Source organism: Acomys russatus, chromosome 9 (genome assembly GCF_903995435.1).
Source record: "Acomys russatus chromosome 9, mAcoRus1.1, whole genome shotgun sequence".
Taxonomy (NCBI): domain Eukaryota; kingdom Metazoa; phylum Chordata; class Mammalia; order Rodentia; family Muridae; genus Acomys; species Acomys russatus.
The window spans coordinates 48,314,148-48,336,423 of NC_067145.1; the positions used below are offsets into that span (position 1 = coordinate 48,314,148).

The 22,276-nt window shown below is 40.9% G+C and overlaps 1 protein-coding gene across 6 annotated transcripts in view; it reads right to left on the reverse strand.

Moving 5' to 3' along the window:
* Cacnb2 (calcium voltage-gated channel auxiliary subunit beta 2) overlaps positions 1 to 22,276 on the reverse strand; it is a 346,833-nt gene that overhangs the window by 4,679 nt on the left and 319,878 nt on the right. For 4 of the 6 annotated variants that reach the window (XM_051151291.1, XM_051151290.1, XM_051151294.1 and 1 more), the window contains 6 exons: positions 21,481 to 21,617; positions 18,379 to 18,455; positions 14,601 to 14,734; positions 10,990 to 11,070; positions 9,902 to 9,960; positions 3,160 to 3,269 (listed from right to left, as the gene is read on the reverse strand). In XM_051151291.1, coding sequence (XP_051007248.1) covers positions 3,160 to 3,269; positions 9,902 to 9,960; positions 10,990 to 11,070; positions 14,601 to 14,734; positions 18,379 to 18,455; positions 21,481 to 21,617 — 598 coding nt within the window. Of the gene's footprint in view, positions 1 to 3,159; positions 3,270 to 9,901; positions 9,961 to 10,989; positions 11,071 to 14,436; positions 14,457 to 14,600; positions 14,735 to 18,378; positions 18,456 to 21,480; positions 21,618 to 22,276 lie in introns of all 6 variants that reach the window. The other 2 variants (XM_051151292.1, XM_051151295.1) reach the window with 1 other exon arrangement.

A 22,276-nucleotide genomic window follows, 5' to 3' on the forward strand; every position in this document is an offset into this window, starting at 1 on the left:
CAACAATGAAGGCATGGTCCTAAGTATAACCTGTTCGATGCATTCAATGCTAACTGTGGATGTCTTCAGGTTGATGTTGGTGTGCTTTGCCCTGGAGAGGACCACCGCTCTGGCCCCCAGGTTTTGTAGTTGCCTGTAGTTCTTTGTGTAGGGTTGAAGCCTCAGGGGCTTTTCTCTATCCAGTTTGGCATACTCATTCATGTCCTCCTTGCTCAGCTCACAGTTGAGCAGCCAAGTTGGTAAGACTTTACAGGTGTTACTGGGAATATATGCGTCTATACATATGTGTGCGATAACAGTTTGTAAAGAAAGAGGCCATGAATTTAAAGGAGAGTAGGGAGGGCTTTGGGGGAGGAAAGGTAAGGGGTGGATGTTGTAATTAAAATCTCAATTAAAAATGGGATTATAATATTTATATTTCAGCAGGCAGTTTTCCCAAAGATCCTACAACAGTACTCCCCAGTTGAATATCTGTAATAATGGGTAAACTTGTCCACACGACCTCATGTGGTGGCTGCTGGCCATGTGTGGGTGGGTACTCAGCACTTAAAAACGTGGCTAGTCTGAATGAAAAAAATGGAATTTTAAAATTGTAATAATTTAGTATTGAACTGCAACGCACAGCTTGTAGCTTGTAGCTCTGACCAGAGGTGAGAGGGTCAAGTCTACTAGACTACTTCACACCAGTCAACTGGGGCCTATGAATGCCTCAGTTTCTTTCCTTCATCTATATCAGTGGCATAACATTCTTGGAGACGCTTTTAACACATATTCTAGAAAAGGCACGTCACTAACCATTTGTATCAAATTATTTACTTGGAAGCTTTGGGAAACCACAACCTAATCACCTGAGACACTAAGAGTAAAATAATGTTTGGTCACACAGCACTGTGATACATACAGTCTTGATACAATAAATTACTGCATAGCCTATCTGACCAAGCTCTTAAGTGTGTAAGAAACATGGGGGACAGAATTGCATCAGTGAAAATGTAACAGCAAAAATCAGACCTTCAGAATAAGTTGCCCAGTTTTTTTTTCCAAGAAAAAAAATTGTGAAAAGTGAGAGATTTGAGAGACTGAACTTCAATATATGGACTGTATCCTATTCTGATAGTAGTTTATATATTTGTAATGAATTAAATTGGCAAAATATGCCTGCAATTTGCTTTCCATTAATCTGTGTATGGGACGGTAAAGATTCTATATAAAGCAATACTGGCTACCTATAGTTCTGTATTTGCAGCTACCTGATGAAAGTGTCACTGACTAGAATGTCATTTCCTCCTAGAGGCCTTCCCTGTATCCACTAATGCCCTCCTCAGTTTATTCTCTGCTCCCTGGGTTCATGAGCCACTAACTAGCTATCTGCAATTTTCAGTTCGTTTATATCTGTATTTTGTGCCCTCCGTGAGTCTGGCACCTAGAATACTGCCCAGCAACAGTATATTATCCTAATGCCCTAAGAATAAGCAAAGGAGATTTAACAGTTCCTTAATACCTTATCCTATACCCCCTTATGGTACAAATTCTACCTCGCTTTCCCTTAAACTATACACTTTAACTAAAGTGACATGTTTTCCAGAAGCTTCTTATAATTACCACTGTCTCAAATCCCCTCCTCTGCTGCCCCATCCTCTTTCCCTTCTACAGGTTTCCACACTTCAAGTCTCAGCTCCGGCCACCCCCTGGGAAAGCCCTCCTCATGGCCTGCCCCTACTTCAGCATCAGCTCCTTGGCACCGTTTTCCCCATAAGAACACTTTCACTCTGCACCCCAGTGCCTCTTATTTGCCTTAGTACTGTTCTAAGCTCCTGGGTTCCAGGGCCGTATCAAGTCCATCCTTCCACTCTCAGGCCTTGGCGTGTTGTTTGGTACCCAGTACCTGGCCAGTAAAATACATGGTATAGCAGAGGCATTCCAAAAACTGCACAACCAATAGTTGTAGAAGCATTGGCAACCTGTACCAGTTTATCCTGCTGTTGATTTAGTGGATCACTGTAAACTGCTTGACTTCGTTAATTGGTTAAATCTATGAAGTAATCATTTTTGTAACAGTTTCTTTAAGTATCAAATAATGAGATTGCTATAAATGAAAATGATCACATTTTCCTTCTTTAAAAAAGAACAGTTATAAGATGGGGTGCCATGTTGTGGCTCACTCTGCTTTTGAACTTACAGTCTTTCATTGGATGCAATGAAGTGCTGGGGTTATACATATGAGTGCCATCTACATCCCAAATGTACTTCTAGACCCATGTCACTAAATATTTATCATAAGGGTTTATTAGGCAGGAGAAAAAGCAGTTTTATGTGTGGACATGGTGCATGTGCCCCCCAGAGGCCAGAAGAGTGTGCCGGATTCCTTGTGGCTGGAGTTACAAGTGCTCTTCTGTCAGCTGCCTAATGTGTACTAGGAACTAGACTCCAGTTCTCTGCAGGAAGTGCGCTGTTCATTGAACTATCCCCCCAGACTCCCAAAAACAGTTTTATGAAGTATTACCAAAGGATAAAGTATTGTTATTTATATTGTTCTATTTATATAATTATAGTTCAGGGTAACTGAGGAACCTCTATGCTAAAACCCTGCCTTCCAAAGGCTTTACATATTTAACATAAAGAATTAAGTGAATCTAAACATGTCCCATAACTTTTACAAATGTATAAAACCAGAAACCTAATAATATAAAGGTATACCAGTAATCAAAATACCAGGCACATGTTTCAGCAAGCTATAGCAGCCGCTGGAAGGTCTGAACTTTATCTTATTATACATTAGTGAGCAATTCCAGTCACCTCCCTGTAAATCCATCAGTATCCCCACAAATAAAAATATGGATGCAACTCAGCAGACAGGATTTGACTTCCTCTGTTAACAGTCTTGGTGTATAAAGTATTCTGTTTTGGATATGATTTCATCACTGATGTAAGTATTCAGTAAACATTACTGAAACAAATCATAACACTGATTGCAGGTGGAATGTTTTGACAAACTGTCTTAACAATCTATATTAGGAAATCATTAAGACTATAGACTAGCTGTTGACCTCAGTTTTTCTTTAGGGTACCTGGACTTGCTCTTTAGTCAGATCTGTTCACTGTTACTCTTAGGCGTGGGGTATTTAAGAAGCTTAAGCTCACTGGTATTGGCGGACTTACCTAAGCTTGACCTTGTGTTGGATCTTTCTATTATTGCATGCTTACTGGGATTGTTTAATACTGAGCGTTTGGCGAGGGAGATGTCAGCAGTGACTCTTGTGATGGATATCCTGTTGGAGAAAAGAGAAAACACTAAGACTGTTAATCTAAGAAAACAGAAGTGCGTGTTCTAAACATAAAGGTTAACTGCTATATAAGTATACACACAAGAGGCTAGCAAGATGGCTCAGCAGTTAAGAGCACCTGTTCTTGCAGAGAATGCAGGTTTGGTTCCTCACACCCATGAGGTGGTTCATAACCATCTGTAAGTCTAGTCGCAAGGGATCCAGTGTCCTCTTCTGACCTACATAAGCACCAGGCACACACACGATGTACAGACATGCAGACAAAATACTACCATTCAGTAAATCAGTATAAACTTGAAATATTAGTATAAGCATACACCTATATTCATGTGTGTGTGTGTGTGAACACATACATGTTTCAAACCAGGTAATCATTTATGATGCACCTGTCTTGCCTAGCAGTTAATGGTTGCTTACCAAGTCTGATTAAATTGTCCTTGAAATTTGAAATCCACATTTGATAATGAAAAATCAAAAGGAAACTACAAGCAGACTTATTTAAAACATTGTGTTCTTGTAAAGAAAAGCAAATTAAACCGAGATTCCTAATGGTAGTCTTATTCCCTGTACAGTGCTGCACCACACATGAAGAACAAGGTGGCAGGCCGCTCCCTTCAGAGAGCCGAGTCTCATGACAGATGGAGAATAAACATGGGATGATGACAGTATGATACAGAGAGTACATATCGGCTCTGGTGGTAGCAGTGATAAATTGGCAGGGCTTCATATGGACAGAAGTAAAGTGAGTAATAATATGTGGAAGCTGACAATAGGAGGTAGCTTGTACTCAGGAAAGTTGCGTATTTGGGGAATATTCAGATAGGCAATAGGAAAACTGTGAGACAAAGTGAAACACAGTATTCCTGAAGAAGTTGGTGACAGAAAGACTAAGACCAAGAGGCTTGGTTTAAAGTCAGAGCCATCAATTGGCCTGGTAAGAGTTGTTTTTGCTATAAAACCATAGATTTGTCTATGGGCAGTAAAGCAGAAGGCCCCTGACAAGGGGGCTGTAGACAGAGACGGGGGCTGGGAACACTAGATGGCAAGGGAAAGTGATCCTGAATGTTGAGTTCTCATTTTACTTCTCCGCCTTGATTTTGGAAGCTCGACTTCTGTTTATTATGTGTATATCCTCTAGTTGTGAGAAAGGCCATTCTTTGGACAGACCGCACGGTGATTAAACTATATGTTCTATCAGAGGTTTCCTATATAAAACACTCAGCAAGAATGCCTTACAGGGAACCATGAGGCCAGCAAGCTCCACCTGTGAGCATAGACCTTCCTGTTTATGCCTCTTTGCCCTTTCCTTAAATACAGGCTACCAAAGAAACAATTCTTAGTAAATACACTTGAAGGCGAATGTATATTTGTATAACTAAAACAAAATTTATCTTTAAAAGCTCAGAATGAGAATGCTTTTGGAAATTAGAAAATGACAGTAAAAACAAAATGGTGAAAGGATGAAGGGGCTCCTTTGAAAGAATAAAAGCAAAGACAGAAAATAGGAAAGCGTGAAAGTTAAAAAACTGCCCAGCAGTTCACACCCCAAATAGTTACAAGCTAGAGTTAATTCCAGAATTAGTCTGGATTTTTGTATTCAGAGCATCTATAGCTGTCCATCCCAGACACAGATCCCACCACACTAGGAACCAAAACCCAGAAAGCTTCCAGAGGAGAACTGGGCTTTAGACTTCTCAAGAGCCACAGTGGGGCCAGCACATTACAAAGCAAGAGTCTTCAAACCCCCTGGCCGTGGCCAAGTGCTATAGGGAAAACTTGTCTTGAAAAGGTGAAGCCATTGCATTTCCAGTACAAGGCCAGAACCAGCTACATAGTGAGACCCCATCTGAACAGCAGCAAAATCCTTAGCCATTTCCATCATTAGTTAGTAGACTGGTTTAAGACCTTTGTAGATGTTTCCAGAAATTCTAGGGAAACGATTGGAGGATGCATTTGAAATAGAAGGGTGAAGACGGAGAGAGGACAAGAGATCAAGGATAGAGGAGCAGCAACCCAAAAGCAAGTGGAAGGAATCCCATGGTGGACAGTATACCAGGATATTAGCACAAAGTGATCTTGGGAGTGAGATGGTGAGGTGGAGGAGTGGCATCATTGGGGGAGCTCCAGCTGTACCTCATACAATAGGATTCCCTTTATACTGAGCACAGAGAACACAGCTGTTAAAGATATTCCTAAAGTACGTATTTGCAGAATGCCAGCTAGATGTTCACATTGGCCAGGCATATTTATCTGGGCAACATGGTAAGATGACTCCTCCACACCCATGTCTCATAAAAAGTTAAGAGAATTTAAATTTGTATGAAGGAGCAAAGATAGCAGAGATGCACAGCGGATACCTGTGTGTCAGCGTGACAAGTATCATTTTAAAATTAAGGCAGGTTAGTGAGGATGGAGATAGAACAGCATCGGAGGCAGAGTGTATAATCCTAGTGTTCAGAAAATTTCAACTACCCATTAATCTGGCATGCAGACTTGGGAGGAAGAAGTCTTATGGTAACGGAGGGAAGGAGATTACAGGCAGAAAGAAGAACAAGTGCTTAAGTGGGAAGCATCCTAGTACTACATCCGGGTGGGACCCATGTGATGCTGATGACCAAAGATCTAGTTATGAGCCTCCTGCAGGCTCCTGGCACTCAATGGGAGGCAGCTGCCCTGTGATGGGCCCATCATGGGGCTACAGTCGTGACTCATCTCCTACTGCCTGCGTGGTAGCCTTTCTAGGCTACAGAATTGTCATAATTTTATATCTACCCCCAAGTAGTTGAAAACCTAAGGTCAAACATTCGGGATAATTAGGCTTAGAGAAGTAATCCTCGATACTTGCAGATTATCCAAATCATATAAGCATCTAGTGATAAGAGGTGCCCATATCTTAGCCTCTGCATTTGGTTCAAGTCAAAGTAGGATACAGACCCTTAGGAGGGTTGTCCTTTTTTCAAGATATACTCTGTCATCTAGGCTGACATCAAACTTGAGCTCTTCCTACTGCAGCCTCTTGGGTACTGGGACTACAAGTGTCACTAAGCCTGATCTCTCCCTTGCCTCCCTCACAAATACTTCAGGTGATTATGCTGTGCGGCCAATATATCAAATCATTAATTTTGAAGGCACCGTCTCACATCTAGGTGAATTTCCTACACCAGAAAATGAAGTGACGTAATGTTTGCCAGGATTATTGATTTCCAATTAAGCTTTTTAGAACATTCTGACAGCAGAATAACCCTGGAGCAATTCAAGACATATTCTAAACAGTTCAGGGCTGACAACTGATATTTTTTGTAAGTCACCAGTGAAGAAAGCTAGCTTTACCCCAGGTGGTAGCCTGCCCTCTTCACTTGCTTGTTAATACATGTTATTGTCCTGGAAGTTACGAAGATTGCTTGGCTTACATCACAGTATTGATTACAGTGGTTCCAGCTGCTCTACTATGTGACAGAAAGAAGAGGGACTTAAACAGCTCTTTAATGCTACAACAAACTGTTTCACAGCCCACGGGGACTTCTCTCCAGCATCCCTCAAATGATGTTAAAAGTAAGAGCTTAATGTCACAATTCTTGATTGCTTAGAACCTTTTCATTGGAAGCATGTCCCATTATATTCCTCCCTTGTGGCCTTATCGTTTTTAAAATGTAACTAGCTCAATGGATTTTAAAGAGTACTTCAATTCTCTTTTAGATTGTCCTGTGTGTACACACACACACACATACACACACACACGTACACACTTGAAGCTTCTGACAAGTTTCCACTGTGTGTATGTCTTGCTTTGCCAATGTTAAGACATTTAATGATATGCTCCCATGAGTAAAGGTGAATATTTTGCACCTTTGGAAATTCTACTTTGTGGGTTCTGACTTCCTTAGGGAACCCTTACTGCACAGTCACAGGCCTAGAATATTTAAGTGCAGCACCTGGTTCAAGATGGGCAAGGCAAGTCCATCGGTAATGCACATGGAAAAAATACTTTTGTCTAGAAACAACCGATTGACTCAACATTCTATTATTTTGTTTATTTGCTTCCTAGATAAAATCAGCCTGGTCATGTGATTCCATAGAATATAGATATGAGATCCAGATTCATGGATTGGACAGTTGGGGAATCCTTCTTGTCCATATTCTATATTTAGAAAATGGCAATGAATATTTCATTCATTCATTCATTTATTCATTCATTTATTCATAAACATCATAGTGACCACTTTAGGGTCTATTTGGGGCTTATAGATATAGCTCCTGATTGTGATAAAAAGCCAAAGAAAGAAAGGGGGAGCAAAGGGGGGAGAGGGAGAGGGAGGGAGGTGAAACTATAGGACCATTTGAAGCCTGACTTTCCTGGCACAAATGATGAAATATTTCATAAAGTCTAGTGCCATTTGGCTCCATAGACCTTTAATATAATGTCTTCTGTACTTTTGATAAACACAGCTGCAATCTTCTTTTCTTTCAGGCCTTTGCTTCATCACACATGGTCTCAATTGTGCTATAAAAGTTTCTTTACCTGTGTCAGAAACGATTGCGTTGGCACCGTCTATACAACAATGATTGAAATCTGAAGAGAGACTGACACCTACAGGCATGACCAATTGTTGTTGATGTCTTCAGCATAGAGCAAGAAGACTAAGGCAAGGCACAAGATGTGTCATGTTGGACCACAGACGTGCACAGTAATGCCGCATGCTTCATGTCACCTGTTACCTAGTCTCAGTCTTAACCTTGAGGTTTTACATTCTGGATTTTGATCATGTCGCTGGCAGGCTGGTTGGTTTGTTAGGGACACCCATTGATTATTGGATTCAGGTCTGCCTTTCAGGAGTTACACATGCCTTCTCACATCTCTGTGATTACAGGAAATAGTTCCCTTCAGTTCAGTTTGATCCAAGTAGACATTTCTTCTGTCTGTGTCTGGGATACTGTAGTCCCGTATCAGTGTCCATAAACTAAGGTTGGCCTGATCCCTGCTGACCAGCCGTACCCTATGTTTATGATCTGCTGGCATACGGCTCCCTGCATGAACTGTGTCTTTACTTCACTTTCCCCCTCTTCCAGAAGACTTGTACCATTTCGTCTCTGTACACCTTTGTCTTCGGTGAAGCCAAGGTCCCTGTCTTTTTTACTTTTTTAAGTTGAGGAGGAAGGGCTTACTAGATTTGTCCCTGGTTCTTAATGCCAATGTGCTATGTAGGTCATCGGAGCTCTCTAGTGGGCTTGTCTTAGACATGGGCTGCATCCCACCTTCCTTGCCTCCCCGCCCTCTCCTGGCCATGCCCTCCTCTGTTGCATTTGGTGAGGTCTTAGCAGAATTAAAATCCCTCTGGATGGAACATCCTCAAATCTGGTGGTTTCTCCTTTCTCTGTACTGTCTGTACATTATCTACACACATGCCAGGGACAGTGGCTTCACTGTCTATGTGTCTCTAGCAAGAATGCACCACAGACAATGATTCAGGACTTAGTCCTCTCTTCATATTGAGTACTTCTTCAGGCACCAAGAGCACCAGCGTTGCCGAGACAGTGAAACACTCTGCTGTTACATTCTAGTTGGTGAATGACAACAAAAAAGTCATACACACCAAAGAACCTCAGAAAGATAGATCAGAGAAGTGGTCCACATTACCAGGAGAGTACATGGTGGAATCAGTTCCTATCAGAAGCAACAGCAAAGAACAGCTACTGATGTAGACATGGGCCCAGCTGGCTGGAGCACAAGTAATGTTAAGGAAGTCAGTGTCAGGGAAAGTCTAGCTGGAGTGGATATGAAGGAGAAGGGGAGCAAGTCCAGTATGTATAATCCAGTGAGTTCTGCTATGAAGAAAGGGGGGAAGTGAGGCAGCTGGGTGGGAGGTGGGAGCGGTGTTAGTTAGGTTAAGTGTGAGGTCAGCTACAGCTAAGAGGGTCTGCACTAGGACAGGGAATACTGATAAGAAGAGCAGGGAAGGGATGGATGGTGAGAACAGTGGGTAGTCTGAGTAGGAAGGAAATAGGAATGTGGTCGAGTGCCCAGGTACTTATAAGTTAACCATTGCTAAGAAGGGGAAATCCACACAGACACGCCCAGTGGGGATGCATGTAGTAGGGGGAACTCATGACTTCTATTGGCTTCTAAGCTATCTGCCTCCAGAGAGAGTCTAGCTATGAGGCCTTGTCTGGCTTTCTTCCTCTGCCTCAACTCTGGCATTACAGTTATAGGCATGTGTCAGTCCCAGCTTGCCTGTTTCCTTAATGGATCAAGATTACAAGTTTAATGGGGGAAAGTCCAGTGAGAAGGTTAAAGACCTATGAAGATGATAGGAAAGTCTTGGAGGGGTGGAAAAGTGAACAGAAGAAGCAGCATCAGTAAGGAACCCTAGGCTCATGAATTGAGGGCAAGGCGATGAGCGGAGACGGGGCCACACTGAGCTTGTAGATGCAGGTGCGGGGACCAGAGTGTCCTGGGTTGAGGATGCATAACACAAATACTAGATCAGATTGCACTAAATGAGGCCTACTTCCTGTCAGAGCAGACAACAATTTACTTTTGGGATCAAATATCTGCCCCATAGACTTTGACTATCTTCAAGACAAAAATACGTAGGACCAACTTTGTAAAATACACTTACCGCCCTTCAAATCTGTGTTTTAAAAAATCAAACAGTGCTTTTTGCATCATATCTGTGACCTGTAATTAAATAATACATTAAAATGTGAGAAAAATCTGAGGATTAAAAAAATTGTTACTCATTATAAGAACAAATTTTACTTCTTCTTGTTACCACTTCAAAATGTGTGTGTAGGCTCACACATTCCTTTGTCGTCAGAGCAGGGCCCACTCTCAACAGCTCCTGTGTCCTCAGGGCAGGGCCAGCTCCCGTGCTCCCATGTCATTTGGGAGCAGGTGAGCTGGCCCTGCCGTGAGGACACAGGAGCTGGTGAGATGGCCCTGCCATGATGACACAGGAGTGAGAGCACAGGCTGTGCCCTGAGGACAAGGGAGTGGGCCCTGATCCAGGGCTCTGAGTGAACCTCATCCCAACATCTATTCTGTGTATGACCTGCTGGAACACATGAAGGGGCCAGACTTGCAGATTCAAAGATTAAGAATCTCCTTGACACACAGCAACAAGGGGATTCTGACAGCAGCTCCAGTGAGGATCCAGTAATAGTGTAGGCCTCCAACCAGACCCATGACTCGTAGCAGTGAACATTTGAAAGTAAACATGTGGACAAAAGGCTGTACTGCATGATATACTACAGCTTCTGTGACAAGATTTTTTTGTTTGTCTGTTTTCTTTTACTGAGGGTAGGAGAGGGATTTTGGTGCATGACGTGTAAATCATAGACATTCAATAAAAAGTATATATATCTGTGCATTACATTTGAAAGAAGGAGGTTACCACATTTCCTGTTCCTAAGCCCTACTGAAATGACCTTCTGAGCTTATGATGTTTTGGTGACAAGAAATTATTTTTCAAGGGTTTGTGGCTTTCTCCATTTGATATTGTTTCCTGGATGGGGTGAGTTGTAGCTAGCTGGAGTATCCAACATAACCTCCAGGAAAGCAGAACACTGGACAACATATACCACAGCCTGAAAAACAGCATGCTCTACTGCTGAGAGTCAAGTTCAAATCCAGTACATTGAAGTGGGAGGGGATGGTTATATAGCATGTTATCCAACTGCGCTCCAGAAAGTAGCGCCCCAAACTTACCTCATACCCCTTCAAAGAAGGGCCCACCAGGACCACCGGACGCATGGAAGGTACCACATCATAAGGAGGAGTGTGCTCTGTCTGCAGAGAAATGAGACCTTTTTAGACTTCAAAGGCAGTGGATCTGAAGTACTTCATGCATAAGACCCTCTTTTCTGAACTGTGTAATATGCAAGGTACTGATTTCTCAGATGTTTCAATATTTTTCTATTTCCCCTTCTCGAAGTAAATAAACCCAATGAAAGACTGCTGGGCTTATTTTCCTAAGGTTTAAGTTACCAAATACTCCCTGGTTTCCTTGCATACGAACTTGTTGATAGAACAAATAGAAACATGCCCAAAGCAGACTAGGTGCTTTCGGCTCGACTGTACACTGCTGCAATGCTCCTCAAGCACACTTGGACTTTCTCAAGTGTTGAAAGGGATCACGGTTAATCATGAAAGAAAAAGAAATCCTGAATAAACTCTAGTTTTGAAACACTGTGTCTCTTACTACCAAATACTTGGAATGCCACTGAAATGAGGAGGGAGCGAAAGCTGGCACGCGTGCTCACACTGTAATAGTGATCTTCGTCATTGTTCCAGCCTCACGGTTAATGCTTTGGATCTTTGACCTCTGTTTTCTGACATTTATCAATGCCTCGAATCTGGATTTGTGTGTATTGGAAGGAAGATGAATGATTGGCCATGGCTTTATTTGACTGCCTTACCAATCTAATATGTTTCTGAAGCACACATTAGCTCATCCCTGTTATATAAGTGATTTGTGCCTTTCTGTAAATAATGTAATATATTTTAAAGAAGACGAGGACGGGAGCTAAATTTTATTGCCATTTCTAAAACAATCACCTTTCAGCTTGATTTTTTTTTTCAAATAAAAACTTGAAACTTAGATAACAGAATTTGCTTGATGAAATTTAAGCAAGCTTGCGTAATGGGAAATTGTAAAGGGGTGCAGAAACAATCTTTCTTAATCTATAAGGGGAGGGCATAGAGCTTTAGACACTGGATGAACAAACCATTTATTCTCATGACTCATGAGCTATATAAGACACGTCCTCCTTTAAGGGACATATGAAAAATATATTTTAAGCATCACATGCACCAAAAGTAATGTTCTTCATGCTACCATAAGATTTTGGTCAACTGAGATGCATGTGATAGTTTCACCATTCTGTCATTAAAAGCCATTTGACTGTTGATTAAAATTCATAAACTTGCTGTTTGCTTATTGGGCTATTTAGACACATCAAATTCAACAGTGTCCATATGAGCTTTCACCAGTCGTTGTAGATCATATAATCAAAAGGACAAAGATATTGTGGTAAATGGCCTGTTCATCTTTTACTGCCTAACATTTTCTCCAGCACTCAAAACTTCCTCTTAATAGACATGATAAAGTAAAATACATTTTGAATGAAATTAAAACAAACAAACAAACAAGAAGACACAGTACAATGATAGCACAAAAGCCAGACAAACAGCAGCCTAAAAGCAACCTAGAACACAGAAGACAGCTAGACTCACAGGCAGAGCCAGTGCTCTTGTTCTGAATTCTGCATTATCACAGAATAAGGAACACAAGAAGAACGAGCTCAGTGCCGCAGGCATCGTAAGCATATCTGTTAAGTGGTTACATTTCATATCATGTGGGTTTGTACTGAAAATGCCAGGAAGCCACAGCCTCCTTCACCATTATCGGTAGGATTATAAGTCTCAAGCTTTGTAACAACAGCCATAAAGGATCTGGGTGGCCCAGTATTACATAGGACTTTTGTTCCTTCAGTCTGTGCCAGCCAGCTAGCAAAGGATTACCCATGCTGGCCATCAGACAGCTTATCTGTCAGCAGAGGCAACAATAAGAATTGCCTTATTGATGGAATTCTGGTACTTCATGCCATATTTCTTTTTTTAAGTTGATTTCTTTATTAAGTATACAGTGCCTGCATGTGCACCTGCCCACCAGAAGAGGGCACCAGATCTCACTATAGATGGTTGTGAGCCACCATGTGGTTGCTGGGAATTGAACTCAGGACCTTTGGAAGAGCAGTAAGTGCTCTCAACCTCTGAGCCATCTCTCCAGCCCCTCATGCCATATTGTTAATGACAACATTTGTATCTATCACATTTGGCTAAGCCACTTGAAGTCTCTAATGGCAAGATTAGGATAAACTAGCTTAAAGTTTTTGAAACTTACAGGCAGGTAAACTGAAGAATACTCCCTGATGTTGCTGTTTGGTGAGGTGCAGAGTGGATGAGCAGTGTGGACTGTCTAAGAAGCACCTGCAATGCAGACAGGCACCTGCAGGCACCTAGCTGCAAGCTGCAGTTGGGATGACAAGGTTGGACCAGAAAGGTGGCCTACCAAGATCATCAGCTTGGGACTTTCTGTGTCAACACAAATGTTGTAGTGTTTAAAATGTGCCTGGAGTCCTCTTCTTAATGATTCTTCAAAAAGAAAAATAAAAGCTTATTCTTTTGTGTATCACAACTTATTGTTAACTTCCATGGAGCAACTTTTTTTGTGTGTGTGGTGGTAAGACTTAATTTGCTGAAAGCCTAGGACAATAGATTTTACTTTATATGTTAAAAAATACCCATGCTTGTGCCAGACTTGGTAACATTACAGGTTATGGGTCTAAAAGCATTAGTGGGAAAATGGAAATGGGGACAGTGGGATCTTTTAAAAAATAGTGTTACAAAATAATGAAACGTGCTGAGGGAAAACTTGGATAAAGAGGTCCTGGGAATTTCCTGGAGTTTCCAGTCAGGACACAGCACTGATATATGGCATCCTTATTGGCCAATGGCAAAGGCTCTTCATATGGCCAGCAGCTCCATTGTCTAATAGATGAAAGGCTGAAATCTGACTGATGGAGAAGGCAAGAACATTGGGAAAATGTTTATATATGACAATAGGAAAACTGCACAGTAATAACTGCCAAAACAAGCCTGCACTTTTCCACTGGTCTTGTTCATCAGCAGATTTTGTACCTGATGAATTGGAAGTTTAAATACTGACTGAATTAAAAATTAAATAACCTCTTCTTTTTAAGCACAAGCACAAGAAACATCTGGATATCATGATTCAGTATTCAATAATTATTTTAATATGTTTGAGTATAAGTTATGTTTCTGGCAAAAAGACAGACAGGCAGTAAAAACATGTACAACTGAGGTGCATTGTATAGCATGCCCAGTGCTAGATATCCTTGAGTATTTAAACAAGTCCCTTGGTGGCATATATTATTCCATCAAAAAGGATAAGTATTGTAATGGCATCTCAACAGGTCACTCACTGAATTTAGTTGGTATGAGATGCACGGATTCAGCTGGCTATTGGTAAGCTGTCTGAGGACCAGGATGACTGTACTTAATAAAACTGAAGGAACTGATGCTCATGATGCCAGCAGCAGGAAAAACACAGGCACGTCAATGTCAACTTACCGACTTCTGCTTCTGCTTAGCTACAGCAGCATGGAAAAGAAACAAAGAATAACAGAGCATGCGTGTTATTGGCTTGTCAAGGGACGCAGACAATCAACAGGACTGGAAGTATGACGCAGTGCGGTCGAGCAAGTGGACAACAGGAGCTGGGAAGTCTGGGTTACCTTCTTAAAGAAGGGCATTCTTTTCTCTTTGGAGTGGGGTGACGTTACACTGTTTGCACTGGGCTTAGGGGAGCGGTGGTTTGCTGGAACATCATTCTCTTCTGCATCTAAGCCAGTAGCATCTATGTCTACAGCTATATACAGACAAACAATCCAAAAGTCATCAGGTGGATGGCAGGGGAAAAGCAGGTTATAAGGAAAACAAAACAAAAGCAAATAGACTAATCACTGTAGAAGATTTACCATGAATGTGAACCATATTACACAGAGTAAAATATGCAAGGCATGCTAAACATTTGAGCCAATCAAATCTAACAAGACTGAAAGATACCCTTGTGATAGCTGTTTGCTTACACAAGTCAGTTTTGTGCTAGATCTCCTGAGTGCTTTCATAGAAACTTTTTTTTTCTTTTACTTGTCTCAAATGTTGTTATTCTCCATATTAGCTTATAAATGCAGGTACAAAACATTTGGCCTTAGTACAGTAAGCAAGCCCAGGTCTTGGATAAAAGACTGGTGCTTTGGAAACATTTAATAGGCTAGGCCTCAGTTTTTTGGTTTTTTTTTTTTTTTTTTTTTTTGTTTATGTTAGTGGAAAGGGAACCACATAAAAAGTTTCATTAAAATTATAGCAGATATTTAAGGAAAAGAGGATGAAAGCCCTAATCCAGGCTACACCCAAGAAGTCATAAGGCAAATGATTCCTAGGATGGATAGGACTGAGGTGAGATTTCATGGTATTGTATGCCATCAGAGAGCTTGACTGAAGACCAGTGGGAAACACCAAATAAATACATCATTATATCAAAGTCATTTAGGATTTGGGTGGTTTCCAAACCTCTGAGGCAGATCCAAGGACCCCAAAGTACGGGTCTCTTGTTTCCCCATGAGTAAAGGTTCTAGGCTGTTTGCTTGGCAAGTTTTCACTTCTGAACTCCTTTTACCTGAAAATATAGCTATAAAGGCAGTAAATGGAAAAAAAGGGTGCATAATTTCACTTTCAATTTTCTGAAATCTTTCTACATGAAATTGCTGTAGAACTTTATTGGCTATGGAATCAAGTAGTAAGTTTTAAAGATTAACTCGAACCCTCTTGTTTTTTAAAACTCAGAAGTGGAACCTGCTGAATGACAGGGGCTTGCTCTTGACCAAAAGCCCAACAGGGCCAGGACACAGACCCAAGACTCCTGCCTTCGAATGGTACCCATCCCTGCACCAGGCTGCCTTGTAGGTGAGGTACCTTCACCATCTGGATGCATTCTTTGTGTTCCTTTTACTTCCCCATTGTTCATGTCATTGAGGTCAGGGTTCAAAACAATATCAGAGTTGAGCTTGCTAGGTAATTACTTTATGGTCGAGATTAGGTCAAGCAGAAGAAAAAAAAATGTATTCACATCATAAGGACTCACCCAAAACACGTTAACTTAAAGACTACAATGCATTGATTTAAGGAACAAAGGACCAGTTAGAATAATAGTTTGGTGCTCTACTCTGATGTACAAGCCAAGCCACCACTTATAGCAGGCTCTTCCCGCCTTTTCAAAGGACCCCCAACTACCCAGTTAATCAGTTTAGCAGTTACTGTGGTCTGAGAGGTTTCAAACTTGAGAGCCTGGGAGGGATCTCCTGCTGAGTTGGTTTTGTTTGTTTAGCTTAAAACTCTGTGAAGGGATGAATATCTGGCTGGTCTGCACTGTGTTGCAATTACCAGCTCTGGTATTTTATGGACAGGGACTTTCTTTTTGTCTAGTCCATGCGTACTAAGTAGTTAAAAGTCCAGACAGACCTTAATCTGCAGAGAAATGTCATAGTCATACACTTTTCAAGTGTTCGGTACCAACCTATACTTTTACACCACACTACAGCTTTGTTCATGTCAGAAGGTTTCTTCCTGGAGCGACATTATCCTGAAGAGAATGTGAAGGTAGGTCTTGAATCCCAACAGGGAAACATGCTATTAATAACCTCCAGACACGAAGGCAAAGAGGCTACCATTTCATTATTCTCATAATAGGTCTTAACCAGTATCAAGTCTGTTTTCCTTTTGATGGCCTATTCCCACATACTTTATCCTCCTCATCTTTCACTGGGTTTATGAAAACCTCTTTCAAGGACCAGTATCTACAAGAGCTTTATTGGAACCGAGGCTAGAAACCCAGACAAATCCCAGAGCTCATAGGCCCCCAGGATGGTGACATTTCTGAATTGGATTTTACGATTTGCCACTGACTCTAATCTGGATGGATTTGTTTTAAGTGGAAATTTTTAATTAAAGGAATTAAAACTGGAAATTCATAAAGAATGGGGATGCATACAGGTCGACAAGGATGAGATGCCACCCTGCACTGAGCCTGAGTTCCAGATAGAAATTCACTTGCATCTTTGCACCAAGGGCTCAGCATTCCTTTCCAACTTAGTGCCTGGTGGCTTTGGCTTTAACTCAGGTCTAGAAGTGTCTGGGTTCATTGTAAAACAGAATTCCAAAACTCAACATTCAGAACACATTTAAGAAAGAAGTCTTTCAAGTCTTTCAGTTTTCTGTGCACTTCAGTGAACTGCGTAGATTCTTCTGGGAGATGCTTCCCATGTTTAGTCACGTGGTTATACTCCCTGACCTAAGCAGACATGAGCATCGACGTGGGAACAGGACTTCCACATGTTTAAAAATATTTCATTATTCTTCAGGGTTGCTTTCCTTCCTGTCTCATTCCTTACTTACTAGAGGACCTTAGGAACATACATTAGCTTGCTCTGAGTGCTTGGGTCCAGTCAAGCCAAGATCAGGACTGAGGTCTATGCACAGGTGTAGTGTGGGGTATGTGTTGTGCAATTGGAAACTACCCCATTATGTATACAGGGAGAAGTGATTCCTTGGTCTAGCAGTGAATTGGGATTACAGTTAGGACCACTGGTAAGCAAAGCAGGTGAAAGTCATACTTTGCACGTTTGCTGGGGAGCAGCTGGCTGTCCTTGGGAGTAGACTTGGAACCATTTCTCTAGGATTTTCTGAAGATTCCCTTTAGATCCATTGAACTATTGATATTAAATTCATTGCGGAGCTCAGATATTCTGATAGTGCATCCTTACGTTTGATTTTTTTTTTTCTTCCAGGTCAATCAGTCTCAATGTTTTCTATTTTTACAAAACATTGGGCAAGGACAGGAGTGGACTCTTTGTCTTGTTTGTATGGGGCTTCCTAACTCCTCCGCCATGGCCCACATATGCCCCTCAATCACAGTGCCAGGCCTTCAGTGTCTACTCAGAGCAGACCAGCTTGCTTTAAATTGCTTTGAGTTCTAAGTGTATAGTTCTTCCTGCCAATATGGATCCCAAACCAACAATTCTTTTTAGGCTCAGATTTTGCTCACTTGAAAACTACATATACTTTTGCTCTTTATTTGATAAAAGGCATCAACTTTCAGGAAGTGCATATAGAACTTCAGCTGTGCATATGATGTTAAAGCTGCCAGATTTGTCAGAAAAATTCAATAAAATAAACAGCAATTTAAACTCACATACAACATTGCTGTCCTTGCCAACATGTCACAGCAGGGACTAGGGTAAGCCATTAAACTGCCCCTGTCACCTCTGTAACAACGTAGAGCAAAGATGGGCTACTTCCTTGCCTGATTTTCAATACCAGAAAAGACATTGTCCATACTATCCCTCATTTCATAGGGGCCTTTTTAATTTCTGCAAGTTCGTAAATTCACGCAAGTAGAGAAGTCGGGGGAAGCATGTGGGGCAAAGGCGATGGTCAGCACTATCACGTACTCACCAGATGATGGAGGAGTAGATTTTCTGGAACTAGGAACTATGTCACCCAAACTGGATGATGAATTTCCTCCTGATTTACTGAAGTAAAGCAAAAATTCAGATTAAACCCAACAATTGTCTCTGATGCTAAAACATTGCGCTGCTTGATAAATAAATGTTATAATTTATTGTGCTTTCACTGAACTTTTACAAAATGTGTGTTTCTTACAAGGAAGCAAACATTCATGACTCAGTGGAGATTCCTGTGGTACTTGAAACAGTTTTTATGATTTTTTTTTGTTTGTTTTAAATTTCAAATTTTGTTTTGAAATTCAAGGTTTAATTTTTTTAGTCCTCTGAAGAGACAGGAAAGAGCCTGGATAATTTTTGTGGCCCTCAAGTTCTATGCCCCAATCACAGATGGCTACATAGGAGAGACTTCTTTGCTCTTAAGTTTATAAGACTTAGAGGCAAGGTGTAAGGCCTCCAGGCTCACAACTAAAATTAATGTCTCCTTCTTGTTACATCCAGTTCCTTTTGCTTAGCTTAGTATCTTAAGATTAAAAGTATAGGTTTCATGGCAACCTGTGAAAGAAAAACATAGCAGTGCTCCAATTCACCAACATATAAGCCACACGAATAAGCTTAAACACAGATTGCAATGTGTTTTAACCAGAAGACAATAGTAAACATTTTCAAAATAAGAGTAACAAGGATTCAACTTGGTTGACTCCTGAAGATTATTCAGCACTTCTGTATGGGGCAAAGAAGAATCTACTAAAACATGCTTTGTAAGAAGATATCATAATGACATCTAATATCTTGTATGCTGATTTTAAAAGTAAAATAAAAAATAAAGAAACATTTGCAGTGACCAGATTCTAGTGTGATGGAGCATGTGCTTATGTGTCTTAGAAACTTTGGAGTTGGTGATAGAATGCATAGTCCATAGGAATGAGTGTCATCCCTTAACACATAAAGAACCTAGAAACATGCTAACGGAATAAGAATGTGCCCAGTCCTTCTCATCATGGATGAGCCAGGTTCTACTAGAAAAAATTAGGTACCATACCTCAAGGGACACTGCTGGCCTATCTAGATACTGATATCCAGGTGAAGGACCTGCCCCCGCGAGTTGGGTTTTCTACTCTTCTATCATTTTTAATATACAAAACAAATGTCAAGTGCTTTACTAAACAACCAGAAGGTGGGCTCTGTCTCTGTAACAGCTTACATATGTCTGCACATCCACTAGGGGCATGAGGGAGTGTCTACAGCTAATAAAAAGTAGAACTTACAGGACCACTTTTGGCAATTGTGCAAGGATGCTTATTGGGAAGACCAAGCACTTATTTCCAGTGGCTTTTACCTTTCATTTGTATTCCCCCTACAATCCTAAGTTCAAGCACAGTTTTCCTCTTTTTATTTATAAATTTTAATAAGTAATATATTATTATGCTGTGTAAAACTGTGAAAGATGCTAATACCTAAAACCTTCAGAGGCAGATTTGCCATCCACATGCAAAGTTATTGAACTGTGCTCCGATATTATTGCCTTTGATATTTGTTAGTCTTTTCAAACATTTTTATTATTACGTGTGTTTTGCCTATATATGTGTAAATGTAACACCTGGGTGTGATGCTCATGGAGGCCGGCAGAGGGCATCTGATTCCCTGGAACTAGGGTTACAACTGTTAGAGTCCATGTGGGTGGCAGGAACAGAACCTGGGTTCTGTGGAAGAGCAGCCATTACACTACTCTTAACCACAGAGTCATTTCTCTAGTCCCCAATTTTGTCAGTCTTTGAAATCTTATATATATATATATATATACATATATACATACATACACACATATATTATATATATATTATATATAATATATAAATCTTTTTATATATAACATACAAAATATATAACATATGTATAGATAATACAAATAAATATATGTGTGCATATTTATACAAAATTCAGCCTTCTGAAATATATATGTGTGGTATATATATGTATATATACTGACTCTGATTGTGTCTTACAAAATACACAGAATGTTGAAAGGGAAATGTAAACACTTGTAGAAGTAGATATACTTAAACATACTAAGACAAAAGCTTGGTAGAGAGATTCAATAAAGTCAAGAAAGTTGAAGAAAGAATATATGGTGCTAAGAGAAAGTAACCCATCGCTGTAGAGTAAATTGCAAGACACTAGGAGTGTGACAATGAGCCAGTGCTGGCTTTTAACAAGGCTGGGTGTATTCTATCTCACTCATCTTTTGATAGTAGGTGAAAACTACTTGCTAACATTACAAGTTTAGCACCAATGATGGAGTTTACATCATACGAATAGGCAAGATGTAGTGGAGTGAAACAGAACCTCAGCTTTCCATGTGAAGGTAAAGTCCTCCCTCTTTCCCTCCATCTATATGAGAACAGGCATGCTATGTTCTTCACCTAGCTGTATAGGCTTCAGTATGAAACTCACCCCGTGGGCAAGAAGCCCTCCTAATGAACATCTTGCTGAAGGGAAGACAAGCCTATGCCTCTTAGGAAGGTATAGCCAGAGTAACAGAACCAGCCTATTATATAACTTCAGCTAACTGCTATTCACAAAGGCGATTTTAACGTGCCTCATACGTGGTGTCTTTTTATGTGCTTAACAGCTGGTAGAACTGAAAATTGGATCTCTCTGGTGAAAATGAAACCAAGAGATCACAGGAGCTGCTATTTACCAGTGATGCTTGGGACAGATATCCCTAAAGTGTCTCCCAGCAATGCTGGGCAGCTGCAGACAGACACTGGGATCAGTCACTATGGCTACTACGTGCCTGAGTATGTCCAGTAAATGATTAGGACTTTAGAGTTCTCCGTGCTGAGGGCAATGTTTAATGCTTCGTGACCTTAGCTATTCTGACTAATGATAATAATTAATTTGGTTCTCTCTCGGATGAGATGAAGATCAGAAGCTGCAGTGAAGTGTTTGTAGGGGGAACTGTGATGCTACCAATAAACTCCATCAGCATTTGCTTAATACGTAATAAGGACTGCAACACTCAGCCAGCGATAGGACTAAAACAAGGGCATCGTCTGCATTTTTATATAAACAGCTGGTATTTTTCTCATACCTGGAGTAGAATTTCCCTTGCTTGGCTCTCTGCTCATGCTGTAGCCTCATGTTTTCTAGTTTGACCGGGCTGGGAATAAATCCGATTTCACAGCCTTCTTTAACCAATCGTCCTATCCACCAGTCATTATTAAATTTCTACGCACAAAACCAAAAGTATTAGAATCAGTGCACACAATTGATTTTCCTCTATATCAACCGTTTTCAGTGGAGAGAAACATGGCATCTAATACCAAAATTCAAAGCCCTTGGGTTTTTGGGTTCAGCTCAGAAGAGCGAAGTATGCTTGGTCTGTTCAGCCAACAGTCCAATAAAGACTTGGCATGGCTTGGTTTCCCTTCCCATTGCTTCCCTGAGGAGTAAGCTGAATTCTATGATAAAATTGTCTAGATTCAAAGATTAATATCACTCCTAGCAAGAGACAATTAGGAGATAGGAATTCTTTTTTTTTTTTATTAATCTTTTTTTCCATTCTTTAATTTTATTAATTTATTCATATTATATCTCGATTGTTAGCCCTTCCCCTGTTTCCTCCCATTCTTCCCTCCCTCCCTTTTCTCTCCTCCTCCCCTCCCCTATGTCTGTGACTGAGGGAGACCTCCTCCCCCTATATATGCTCTTAGAATATCAAGTCTCTTCTTGGTAACTTGCTATCCTTCCTCTGAATGCCACCAGGTCTCCCCATCCAGGGGACATGGTCAGAAAAGGGGCACCAGAGTTCGTGTGAGAGTCAGATCTCACTCTCCACTCAACGGTGGAGAATATCCTGTTCGTCGGCTAGGTCTTGGTAGGGGTTC